The sequence below is a fragment of the Haliotis cracherodii genome, unplaced genomic scaffold (genome assembly GCF_022045235.1).
Source record: "Haliotis cracherodii isolate W230 unplaced genomic scaffold, xgHalCrac1.p SCAF_7, whole genome shotgun sequence".
Classification (NCBI taxonomy): Eukaryota; Metazoa; Mollusca; class Gastropoda; order Lepetellida; family Haliotidae; genus Haliotis; species Haliotis cracherodii.
Window position 1 is genome coordinate 11,472,875 of NW_027266330.1, and position 13,883 is coordinate 11,486,757.

Below are 13,883 nucleotides of genomic sequence, written 5' to 3' on the forward strand. Positions count from 1 at the left end.
TTATTACATCATGTACATAAACAGTTATTAGTCTGAAAATTAGACCTTGCAGAAAATGAGTCCAAATCTTTTATGCCTTTTATCTCTGTAAATACCGTATTTTCTTGAGTATAGTGCGCACCCATGTATAATGCGCACCCCCCTCTAGCGGGTTCAATATTTTGGAAAAAAAAGAAATTTGAATATTATGCACAGAAAAAATTTACACCGTACCCTTTCAGCGAAGTCCGGCAAACGAACGGGTGCTGAGAAACTTCGTCAGTACAAATTCGAAATTTGAGATAAAAAATCACCAGACATGTTTATTTACCGTTTAAATAGTATTGATTGTTCTGCTAGGCATTGTTTTATATCTAGGGATTAAGATTACCTTGTGTATTTTCTCGTAAACTAAGCCGAAAACAGCAATCAGCTGTACACACGTTTTCTTGGAATCGACCGGTGATTCGGTCAAGACACACCCAATGAAATAACTTTATAGGATTTTTAATGCAAGGATCGGCAACCATTGTATCTGAAACTATTTTATTTATCAGGAATAATATATTCCATTATTTTCTTAATTATATGCAGCCTTTACTAAACATATTTAAAATAATAATAACCCTAAGCGAAGCAGCTGATCGCTATTCCCGGGTATTATTTTTTACATGGAACATGTCTGACCAGTCACCGTCAAGGCTCACGCGCACGGGATCACGTGAGAGCGAGAATTTCATGTTGACATAGAATCGTCAAACAAAAACAAATATGACTTTTAACGAGTCAAAGTATGTCATTTATGATATATGTATCCATTCTCTGTCAACTAAAGTTCGTTTCAAGGCGTCAATAGCGGTATTCTGACCGTATGAATATGAATTCAAGCTTGCAAATTCTATTATTTTTGTTCCTAAGATATTGTATTTTTTCTAAATAATAAGAAGGCAAATTGTGAATTATCACCCACAAGGTCCCTTATCTTATGGCTGGTCACAAATATTGCTTGGAGCAAGGTGACAAGGTGATCCCGGTTGTTAGATGTGTTGTGTAGTTAGTGGTAGTTTCAGAAATAACCTATTGTCATCAAGTCATAAAACAGTTGTGTGTGACATGGATCTTTTTTATTTTCAGATTTATTACCAAAGGGAGAACGGAAGCCGAACAAGGCCAAGATCCTTGATGAGTCAGTGTGGGAGACTTCGCAGGAGGAGTTTGAGGATACAGGTAGGTGGGGTGAGGATAGGGGGTGGTGCATAGCAGGAGGTGGTGAATACAGGTAGGTGGGGTGGGGATAGGGGGTGGTGCATTGCAGAAGGTGGTGGATACAGGTAGGTGGGTGGGGGATAGGGGGTGGTGCATTGCAGGAGGTGGTGGATACAGGTAGGTGGGGTGGTGCATTGCAGGAGGTGGTGAATACAGGTAGGTGGGGTGGTGATAGCGGGTGGTGCATAGCAGGAGGTGGTGAATACAGGTAAGCTGGTGGGGATAGGGGGTGGTGCATTGCAGGAGGTGGTGGATACAGGTAGGTGGGGTGGTGCATTGCAGGAGGTGGTGAATACAGGTAGGTGGGATGGTGATAGCGGGTGGTGCATAGCAGGAGGTGGTGAATACAGGTAGGTGGATTGGAAATAGGGGGTGGTGCATTGCAGGAGGTGGTGGATACAGGTTGGTGGGGTGGGGATAGCGGGTGGTGCATAGCAGGAGGTGGTGAATACAGGTAGGTGGGATGGGGATAGGGGGTGGTGCATAGCAGGAGGTGGTGGATACTGGTAGGTGGATTGGAAATAGGGGGTGGTGCATTGCAGGAGGTGGTGAATACAATTAGGTGGGGTGGGGATAGGGGTTGGTGCATTGCAGGAGGTGGTGGATACAGGTAGGTGGGGTGGTGCATTGCAGGAGGTGGTGAATACAGGTAGGTGGGGTGGGGATAGGGGGTGGTGCATTGCAGGAGGTGGTGAATACAGGTAGATGGGGTGGGGATAAGGGATGGTGCATTGCAGGAGGTGGTGGATACAGGTAGGTGGGGTGGGGATAAGGGGTGGTGCATTGCAGGAGGTGGTGGATACAGGTAGGTGGGTGGGGGATAGGGGGTGGTGCATTGCAGGAGGTGGTGGATACAGGTAGGTGGGGTGGAGATAAGAGGTGGGGCATTGCAGGAGGTGTAGGAGAAAGGTAGGTGGGGTGGAGATAAGAGGTGGTACATTGCAGGAGGTGTAGGAGAAAGGTAGGTGGGGTGGAGATAAGAGGTGGGGCATTGCAGGAGGTGTAGGAGAAAGGTAGGTGGGGTGGAGATAAGAGGTGGTACATTGCAGGAGGTGTAGGAGAAAGGTAGGTGGGGTGGAGATAAGAGGTGGTGCATTGCAGGAGGTGTAGGAGAAAGGTAGGTGGGGTGGGGATAGGGGGTGGTGCATTGCAGGAGGTGTAGGAGAAAGGTAGGTGGGGGTGGGGATAGGGGGTGGTGCATTGCAGGAGGTGGTGGATACAGGTAGGTGGGTGGAGATAAGAGGTGGGGCATTGCAGGAGGTGTAGGGTAAAGGTAGGTGGGGTGGGGATAAGAGGTGGGGCATTGCAGGAGGTGTAGGAGAAAGGTAGGTGGGGTGGGGATAGGGGGTGGGGCATTGCAGGAGGTGTAGGAGAAAGGTAGGTGGGGTGGGGATAAGAGGTGGTACATTGCAGGAGGTGTAGGGTAAAGGTAGGTGGGTGGAGATAAGAGGTGGGGCATTGCAGGAGGTGTAGGAGAAAGGTAGGTGGGGGTGGGGATAGGTGGTGGTGCATTGCAGGAGGTGTAGGAGAAAGGTAGGTGGGGGTGGGGATAGGGGGTGGTGCATTGCAGGAGGTGTAGGAGAAAGGTAGGTGGGGTGGGGATAGGGGGTGGTGCATTGCAGGAGGTGGTGGATACAGGTAGGTGGGTGGAGATAAGAGGTGGGGCATTGCAGGAGGTGTAGGAGAAAGGTGGGTGGGGATAGGGGGTGGTGCATTGCAGGAGGTGTAGGAGAAAGGTAGGTGGGGTTTGGATAGGGGGGTATTAGGGGTGGGACAAAGGTACAATCCCTCTCACCCACCCCCCAAATGTTGCATAGTTGACTCTTAAGCCTGAGTCCACACATATGCAGCCATACTTGATGTGAATCTGCCTGCATTGTGTAATGGATCCCATCTCTAACCTCCAGGGTCACTGATTGATGAGGTCGGCCACCATCTTGAAGCCGAGCCATCAGATGACGACGACGACAACAACAATGAAGCGAATGACGACAATGTAGTGGATGATGTTGGTGGCTTCATGGATGACGATGTTGGCTTCATGGATGATGGTGCTGAAGACGACGATGATCCAGATGAGGATGACTACCCATCCATAGATTTCCGCTTCACATTCAGCCCAATCTGTGCGCCGGTCTCCCCTCTGCCTCCTTCTCCAGTGCCAGCCAAGGTAGTGGGAGTCTTTGACAGATTATATGTACCATCGGAGAAAAACCTGCTATCTTTTCAATAAGATATTTCAAACGTAGAGACAATACCTGTAAATTAAAATCAGAACCAATTGCATTGTTCTGAGAGTTTGAATTTAAGTTTGAAAATTGAAAATCTCATAGCTTGTTCGCCATCCTAGCATAACTACCATTTTCTGGAGTATAGTGCACACTTTTTTTTACAAAAAACACAGCTGTTTACAAGGGGTGGCACATTATACACGAGTTAAAATGAGTTTTGATGTTTATTTCCCTTAACGCAAAGACTTTCGCATGAGCACATAACACCGGAAATACTATGTCAACAAATCCATACTGAAGTACGCAAATTAATCATGTAATTACACCAGCTTCTATAAAAAGTGTTGTTTGTATATCTAGACTTATGTTTGTAACTTATTTCATTAATTTTATTCAAAATTCCTTTTAATATTTTTTTATTTCTTTTGGCGAAATCATGTGTGAAGGGATCTTCCGATCGCACAACTCACCATTATTAACAGCAACCACGGTCAGATTACCGCTATTGAAGCGAACTGTAGTTGACAGAGAATGGATACATATATCATAAATGCCATACGTTGACTGGTTAAAAGTCATATTTGTTGTAGTTTGACGATTCTGTCAAGATGTAGTTCTTGTGATCACATGCGTGGGAGCCTCGACGGTGACTGGTCAAATAGTTCCATGTGAAAAAAATAACCGGCAATAGCAATCAGCTACACTGAAGTGCTACGCTTAGGGTTATTATTATTTTAGATATATTTAATTAAAATGCAACTAAAATAACATGATATTGGAATATATTATTCCCGATAAAAAATAGTTTCAGATACTTTATTTTCTGGATCCTTGCATTAAATTCCTTTAACGTTATATCATTGGGAAGTTTTAACCAAATCACCGGTAGATTCCAAGAAAATGTGTGTCAAGCCGATTGCTGTTTGCGAGAAAATATGCAAGGTAATCGTAATCCTGTAACAAACACAGTAATTACTATCAATGATTATCATTTTTAATCTATGAGTTTGGTTTCAGAAATTTGAACAAAACTTTTCGCACAAGCACTTAATGTGATACAGTAATTGGTTGGTTTGTTGTTTAACGCCGCACTCAGCAATATTCCAGCTATATGACGGCGGTCTGTAAATAATCGAGTCTGGACCAGACAATCCAGTGATTAATACCATGAGCATCGATCCACACATTTGGGATCGATGACATGCATCAAGCAAGTCAGCGAGCCTGACCACCCGATCATGGGTTGCTGAAGACCTATTCTACCCCGGAATCTTCACAGGTCTATACAGTAAAATCATCTGTTGCACATAGCCGAGAGGGTGCAGTATTCAGATTATAATGTTAGTAAGTGGTAGCTTACACAATACACCCTGATAGTAAGTGGTAGCTTACACAATACACCCTGATAGTAAGTGGTAGCTTACACAATACACCCTGTTAGTAAGTGGTAGCTTACACAATACACCCTGTTAGTAAGTGGTAGCTTACACAATACACCCTGTTAGTAAGTGGTAGCTTACAAAATACACCCTGTTAGTAAGTGGTAGCTTACACAATACACCCTGTTAGTAAGTGATAGCTTACACAATACACCCTGTTAGTAAGTAGTAGCTTACACAATACACCCTGTTAGTAAGTAGTAGCTTACACAATACACCCTGTTAGTAAGTGGTAGCTTACACAATACACCCTGTTAGTAAGTGGTAGCTTACACAATACACCCTGTTAGTAAGTGGTAGCTTACACAATACACCCTGTTAGTAAGTAGTAGCTTACACAATACACCCTGTTAGTAAGTGGTAGCTTACACAATACACCCTGTTAGTAAGTGGTAGCTTACACAATACACCCTGTTAGTAAGTGGTAGCTTACACAAAACACCCTGTTAGTAAGTAGTAGCTTACACAATACACCCTGTTAGTAAGTGGTAGCTTACACAATACACCCTGTTAGTAAGTGGTAGCTTACACAAAACACCCTGTTAGTAAGTGGTAGCTTACACAATACACCCTGTTAGTAAGTGGTAGCTACACAATACACCCGGTTAGTAAGTGGTAGCTTACACAATACACCCTGTTCGTAAGTGGTAGCTTACACAATACACCCTGTTAGTAAGTGGTAGCTTACACAATACACACTGTCAGTCATTGTCAGCTTTCACAATACACCCTTAGTCGTTGTAAGCTTACTCAATACACCCTGTTAGTCATTGTTAGTTTTCACAATACTCTGTTAGATGTTGTTAGCTTTCACAATACACCATTGGTCATTGTTAGCTTTCACAATACATCGTTAGTCTTTGTTAGCTTTCACAATACACCCTGTTAGTCAATGTTAGCTTTCACAATACACCATTAGTCATTGTTAGCTTTCACAATACACCCTGTTAGTCATTGTTAGCGTTCACAATAAACCGTTAGATGTTGTTAGCTTTCACAATACACCTTTAGTCGTTGTTAGCTTTCTCAATACACGCTGTCAGTCATTGTTAGTTTTCTTTATTACCAAAGTTACAGATAAACCGCATATTTGTGTGAAATACCCCAAAAGAATATTCAAACCCAATTACTTTCAATTAACTTGCGTACAGAAACGCATGCATTAAATGAAAAACTCAAATGTATAAAAACAGCTCACGTAAATACCCAATGAAGCTTTTTTCAGCATGCGTACAAAGGAGCTAATTTACAAAACACAGTTACGAGCTAATATACTTTCCAAGTCAAGCCTGTATATTTAGAACTGTTATATATGCATGTAAAACATTTCATTTGTTTTATAATCTTAAAATGTTCACTCATTTTCGGAAAAAGTCTAATAGAGTAATAAATAGATGAGTGAAAAAATATTGGTTACCCAATTAAAAATGTAATATTATTATTACTTATAACCCATTTAAAATGGAAACTCTAGAGTAAAAACTCAATTGCTCAAAAAGTTATCTGGAGCTCTGTATTGCAATTTGAAAAAGGTTTCTATTCTGTCGGACATGTTGTAAGATTTTCTAATCTCAGTTATCTCCCGTTTTTGTAGGATTTTGAAAACATGCTTTCTTTTTCTTTCAGCAAACGAAGACAAGTTCCTTTGCAAACCCCTCCACATCAATAGCATTTGACAATGAGGATTCGATGGACATTATGGCAGAAAGTCTACAATCTCAGCTCCTTGAAGACGTAACTACTCCCTATACAAAATCTGTGCGCCGGTCTCCAAGATTGAGTAGTGGAAAAGATAGAGGTCTGTTTTCTTCTGCGGATGAACAAGATGTGATCTCAAAATCGGAAAGCTTTAGGCCAAAGAGAGTCAAGAAACAGAAGATGCAAGAGAATAAATCAGAACAGCCAGGAAAAGGAGCTGATAAGACGGCCATAAAGCCAAGTCCACGGCTACAGAGTAAGATAGACTTCGCTGGAACTCAAGCTGAAGGATATGATCTGGAGACCAGTTTGCCAGCTGTTTCAGATTCATCGGAGGAGGAGGGGGGAACAGCTTCTTTTGGAAGTAGGAAAGGTTCGTCTCCATTCCCAGTGCATAACTTGATCGAAGACATGAAGAGGCTGAAGGAACTTGCAGAGCGTACTAAGTCCAGTGATGATGAGGAGGAAGAGGGTGTGTTGCTGAAACTGAGACCAAGGAACACCAAGGAGATCCTGCAACAGAGTTGCCCTCTGGCTGACCGCTCTGGTACAAGGAGTCCGTTGTCCTCAGCTAAGCAGTCTTGTAGTACAGATGAAAAGGAAAATGTAACTGAAAATCTACAAAACAGATCAATGACTCCAAAAAAGCCTTTAGGAACATTGTCAAAATCCAATGAGCATGTGAAGTGTGCAGTGAGTGATAGTGATTTGACTGATCGAGTTACAAGATCTATGAGTCAGCCTGTTGAAGAAAAGACAAAGCAGAATGGCCTTGGGGCTCCTCGACCCAAGTCCGCCATGGCGAAGATGGAAGATGGCTTCTTAACACCTACCCCACCAAAGTCGAAAAAATTGCGAGGAATTTCGCCCAAAAATGAAAGTGTTCTAAGATCTGTAGAAACTGAGCAGTCACCAAAGAAACAGACTCGCACTCGAACAACAAGCTTGCCTTTAGATTTGTCAGATGTTGAGAGTTCAACATTAAGGAAGTCACCAAGGTCAAGGTCAGAAGCTCTTGGTAGTACTGACAATTTACAATTGAAGAAATCATTAAGGTCACAATCAGTTGAAACTTTGAATGTTAAAGATACAGATAGTCCTGTAAGAGTTCTAAGGTCAAGGTTAAGAGACAGTTTGTCAGACTCATCAGAGAGTCAAGTCAGCAGTCTCAAACGAACAAGTTCTCCTGTGAAACAGAAAAAAGATCCATTTGTTAAGAAGAAGAAGGCCTCAACAGAAGAGCTATCAAAGCTGGTTCATGGGACTGAAGTGAAAAATCCTGTTTCAAATGTTTCTGAAATAGCAAAATGTTCATCCCCAGAACTGAAAAAGGGTCATGTCCTAGCAAAGCAGCAAACAGACAATGATGATGTCCTGGGGATGAAATCGTCTTCCAAAGGTGATGTGATGGACATAGATGGTATGGAGGATGTGCATTCAGGACAAATGGACACTGAGGTCGCAGACAGGACTATTGTTGAGAGTGGTCCAGATGCTGAGGGATGTTTGGAAAGTGTGAAGGTAGCAGGTGCCCCGTGTAAGGCAGGAGACACATCAGGCATGGACATCAATATAGACTCAAGCCCAGACTCTGTCAAGACATCCAACCATGCTGCTGAAAAGAAGCAATCATCTTCTGAAAGCGATATTTTCTCAGAAAAAGGTCACAATAAGGACAATCTGGATGAGACTTTGAAAGGATCACCATCCAGTTCTAAAACAGTTATATCAGATTCATTCAGTGATAGCTCTGTGTGTATGAAAACACCAGTGAAATGTTCAAAACCAAAGTCAACACCAAGAACAATGACATCTGGCAAGGACAGTGGACCAAGTTTCAAAGTTAAAAAAGTAAAAGCTGTCTCATTGCCATCTAAGAAAATGTGTTCCTCAAAGTCTGGCTCTCAAGAACAATTAGTGTCTTCTGATTCATCCGATACTTCCTTGGAGGAAGACAACCAGAAGAAAAGAAAACAGAGCGCACAGAAGAGGAAGAGTCCAAAGCAACCTGTGATTGACACATCCTCTGAGTCGGAGAAAGATGAGGATGAAAGAACAAATGCTGAAGATTCTGGAGGTCATTTTGCATCAGATTATTCTCCAGGATCGGACAAAGAGTCTGATGATGAGGACCAACAACCACCTGAAACCAGGAAGACAAAACCAGAGCAAGAGGCTGTCAAGTCTGCTGTACCCTTGTCATCCTCGGACTCAGAAGCAGATGACACTAAGAGATCTGTACAGGTATCACATGCTCGGAAACCAAAGAAAAAATTCAACACCAAACACAAGGGCAATGGAAAGAAAGACTCTGACAAGGCTACCAGGAATCCACAGAAAGTTTTCACATCTAAAGAATTTATTTCAACCGAATCAGACAGTGATGAAAGTGAGAGCATACAGGCCAAAAAAATTGATAAGATACTTCCGGATGTTCCATCTGGGCATATTGCAAGCAAATCATCTCTCTCTGAACTTAATAAGGACAGAATGGGTTTGGTGAATGAAACTAAACCAATATCTTCTCAAAGAGGAAGAGATAAATCAAGTCGGATCTTTAAGGATAGAAATTCAAAGCTGAGTTCTCAGCAGGGTGAAAATAGAGGTACTTTCCCCTCATTAACTGCCAGTTTTGTTAAGTCAGATACAGTACTGCCAGGCTCCAGCAATGAGACGAGAGGGGATACCGGTCATGAAGAAGTAGGGGACATCCCAGCGGTGCCAGAGCCTAATGCCTTCTCAGAAGAAGGAGAAAAGACTTCTGAAGCAAAGGGAGAAAGTTCACGACCCAGTCCTATGGCTCCAAAACGACGAGTTCGACCATCCAAGCATCGATACCAGCCCTTACAGACTGAGAAGGACTTTGTAGACATAATTTTGGAAAGAAGACGTGTTACTAGAAGTGCGTTGGACAAATCTGGCAGCGAGGCTAAACAATCGGAAGATAGTGAGCCTCCAGAGATTGTTAGAAAAGCAGAAGCTCAAAGAAAAACAGATTTGGTTGTAGAAAAACTTAAATCTGCCCATGAGAAAAAGAAATTTGTAACAAATTTGGAAAAATCTAGGCTCAATGTTTTAAAGAGAAAGTCGGGAACTGAATCTGGGAATTCATCTGATGATGTCAAAAGGAAAGGACAGACAGCTCTGGCTGGACCAGAAGTGTCGTCTGCTTCTGAAATGGAAGGAGTTTGCAGTGTTGGAAAATCAGAGTCTGTGACAGACAGTGACATGGACACGATCCAAGTGTTGGTGTATCAAGAGAATCTGCAGTCATCGGCTTCCGAGAGTGTTTTCAGTAGTCCAGTGATGTGTCAAGACAACCTGCAGTCATCTGCGTCAGACAGTGTTTTCAGTAGTCCGGTGAGATCTGTGAAATCTCTAGATCTGACTCAGGACAAAGGCTGTGATGGTAGCACAAAAAGTCCATTGAAATCCGTAGCAGGAGTGACAACTGTTGTAGAAAAAGTGAACAAAGACAAATTATCAGTGAAGCCAGTCTCTGCGAAACATGATAGTGCTAAGACAATTCACGTAAGACCTGAAAGTGTTCCTACAGAATCTGTGATCTCAAACAGTGCTGATGTGACAGAAAAAGAATCTAATCCACAGACAAACTCAATTCAGTCAACATCTGGCACAGAACCAGTCATTTCCCAACCTCTGCCCACTACACCAGACAGCTCAAGGGGCACAGGCAGTGATATAGCTGGCGCTGTTCCTGCCTTACCAGCACCAACACCAATGAACTCTAGCAGGGCTGTTGAGGTTGAAGCAACAGAAGATGAAAACACTATGAAGGGTAGTATATGTGGGTCAGAATTGTCACATATTGATGAACCTGAGACATCAGTCCCTTCAGAAACAGGGTTGCTGCCAGCACCAGGGTCAGGTACTACTCGCACTCAAGAAGCGACACGAGGGGAAAGTACACAAAAGGCAGAGAAGAGGCAACTGTCTAGCTCTAGTGTTGACATGCCCTCAAAGGATCAGAATTGCAAAGAGAATAGAGATTTAAAAGTGAATGAAAATGTCCACAAAGTGGTTGGAAAGGTCCAAGAAGGAGAGCAAGCTTCATCCTCCTTGACTGGTGGGATGTTGACATCACCATCGCTTGAAATGGATGTAGGAAAATGTCCAAGACGTAAAAAAGACACAGTAGTCAAGGATGTAACAAGCAAGGACAAGGGTGTAGCAGAGGATGTGACTGCCAAGGATGTATCGGACAAGGGTGTAGCAGAGGATGTGACTGGCAAAGATGTTGCCAAGGATGTATCGGACAAGGGTGTGGCAGAGGATGTGACTGGCAAAGATGTTGCCAAGGATGTATCGGACATGGGTGTGGCAGAGGATGTGACCAGTTTGGACAAGGGTGTGGCCAAGGATGTAACCAGCGATGTGTCTGGCAAAGATGTTGCCAAGGATGTAATGAGCAAGGACAAGGGTGTGGACAAGGATGTAACTAGCGATGTGTCTGGCAAAGATGTTGCCAAGGATGTAACCAGCGATGTGACTGGCAAAGATGTTGCCAAGGATGTAATGAGCAAGGTCAAGGGTGTGGCCAAGGATGTAACCAGCGATGTGTCTGGCAAAGATGTTGCCAAGGATGTAATGAGCAAGGACAAGGGTGTGGACAAGGATGTGACCAGTGATGTGTCTGGCAAAGATGTTGCCAAGGATGTAACAAGCAAGGACAAGGGTGTAGCAGAGGATGTTATCAGTGATGTGACTGGCAAACATGTTGCCAAGGATGTGACCAGTGATGTGACTGGCAAAGATGTTGCCAAGGATGTGACAAGCAAGGACAAGGGTGTGGTGAAGGAAAAAACAAAGGATGTGAGTAGCAAGGACAAGGAAGTGTCCGGGGAAGAAACAAAGGATGGGACCATGGACAAGGATGTGACTTGCTACAACAAGGATGTTACCAAGAATGTTACCATCATGGACAAAGATCTTAACAAGGATGTATCAAGCAAGCTAAAGGATGTGACTAGCAAGGACGAAGATTTATCTAATGGCAAGGATATGACTAGCAATGTCAAATGTCTAACTGAGGACAAGGATGTGACCAAGGACAAGGATATGATCAAGGACAAGGATGTGACCAAGGATAAGGATATAACCAAGGATAAGGATGTGACTAGCACTGACAAAGGTCTAACTGAGGACAAGGATGTGATCAAGGATAAGGATGTGACCAAGGACAAGGATGTGACTAGCATTGGCAAAGGTCCAACTGAGGACAAGGATGTGATCAAGGATAAGGACATGACCAAGGACAAGGATGTGACTAGCACTGACAAAGGTCTAACTGAGGACAAGGATGTGACCAAGGATAAGGATGTGACTAGCATTGACAAAGGTCCAACTGAAGACAAGGATGTGACCAAGGACAAGGATGTGACTAGCATTGACAAAGCTCTAACTGAGGACAAGGATGTGACTAGCATTGACAAAGGTCCAACTGAGGACAAGGATGTGATCAAGGACAAGGGTGTGACTAGCATTGACAAAGGTCCAACTGAGGACAAGGATGTGACCAAGGACAATGGTGTGACTAGCACTGACAAAGGTCTAACTGAGGACAAGGATGTGACCAAGGACAAGGGTGTGACCAGTGAGGACAGCAGCAGGTCCAAGGACAGTGATGGCCAGGGCGTCCACAGGAAGACACGGAGGAAGCTGCAGAGGGTGAGTGCGAGTGAGGAGCAGCTACCTCAGGCTGAGTGTCCTGCTGTGGACACCTTGTGTCCCAGGACTAGCAGGAGAACCACTAGAGCTAACCAGCTGAAGAGAGCCAACATGAAGAGGCAGATGAGTTTTGATCAGGAAGAGGCCAAGACGGTTGATGAACCCTCTACTGTTGAAAAGAAGACAAAGAAGGTGTCCAAAGAACTTGACAGTTTGAGGAAGAGGACGAAGGAGGAAGAAACAGAAAAGAGTGGAGATATTGGGATTAATGCAACACTGGAGCAGGATAAAGAAGAGGAAAAGGGACCAGAGAAAGAAAGTTGTAATACTGTAATGAAGGCATCTCAAGATGAGGAAGATGTAAATGCTGAAGATAGTTTGGTTGTGAAGAACAAAAAGTTTGAGGAGACCATTAAAGGAAATGTTGAACAAAGAGAAACTTCATCAGAAGTTGGACAGGATGTTGAGGTAGTGGAACACGTACAAGAAGATGTGAATTTGAAGGAGGCTTCTGTTGTCAGTCATGAGAGTGTAAGAGGAGACGTCGAGGCAAGAGATGGGTGTGAAAAGACCCAAGAAGATGAGTATGAAAAAACCCTAGAAGATGGGAAGAAAATAACAGATACTGATGAGATGTCCGGATCTGAGGAAGATTCTGATGACGGAAGCAAGAGGAAACGTGTAGAATCCCAAAATTCGTTTGGATTTACAGTCAACAATGCTGAGACCACCAGCTCCACAGAAGGGCCCAGTCTCCTGGACACCTGGAACTTGATCCCAGAACTGCAGGAACTGGAGGAGGAGGACACATTTGCTGAAGATGTGGAGGAGCCCAAGTCCATCATGGCAGGGCCCGGTTTGCAGACGCCTGAAAGAGTCGCCTCCCCAGAAATCGTTGCCCTGACCCAGGGGACATTTTCGTCCATCAGTGCCTTACTACGTAGTGAGTTTTCCCTGGCATCTGTCTCCACCACACCGCTGCCACCATCGCCGATGAACTTCCTTCGTATTCGAGATCCTGTTTCACCGCTACCTCCATCCCCGACAGGGTCTCTGGACGACCCCACTCCCCTAACGAAGGGTAAATCAAAACGAAAGACTTTAACGAAATCGAAAAATAGGGCTGAGACCCCACCAACTCCTGATGGAACGAAGTTTACCAAAATAGCTCCATTGGATGAAGCAGTGTCTTCCATGTCATCAGGGACCCAGAGACGAGTAGCACGGCTGGCTCGGCCTCAAGCAGACTTGCCAAAGTTCGGTGCTGACCTTTCCTCGACGACTGTGAAGCCAAAGGCCGTGTATTCCAAGCCTGGGACTGCTGGTCAGGGTGATGCCACTTTCTTCCCTGTGTTGAGATCTACGGAGATATCCTTAGCTAAGCAGCAGTTGGCGAAAAGGTGTGTATACTCCTTTTGTATGATCATTGTTTTCAGTTATTATTCAGGAGGAATTTGTCTCCATTTCATATCTGTCTGTCTGTCTGTCTGTCTGTCTGTCTGCCTTCCCCCCCTCCCCTCTGACTACCTCCCTCCCCTCTCACTACCACCCTACCCCTCTCACTACCTCCCTCCCCTCTCAC

The 13,883-nt window shown here is 44.1% G+C and overlaps 1 protein-coding gene across 1 annotated transcript in view; it reads left to right on the forward strand.

Annotated features, from left to right (window-relative positions):
• Nucleotides 1-13,883, forward strand: part of LOC139447138 (microtubule-associated protein futsch-like) — a 71,747-nt gene that overhangs the window by 39,494 nt on the left and 18,370 nt on the right. The window contains exons 10-12 of the mRNA XM_071228319.1: nucleotides 1,114-1,206; nucleotides 3,153-3,415; nucleotides 6,542-13,701. Of these exons, the coding sequence (XP_071084420.1) occupies nucleotides 1,114-1,206; nucleotides 3,153-3,415; nucleotides 6,542-13,701 (7,516 nt within the window). The remainder of the gene's footprint in view (nucleotides 1-1,113; nucleotides 1,207-3,152; nucleotides 3,416-6,541; nucleotides 13,702-13,883) is intronic.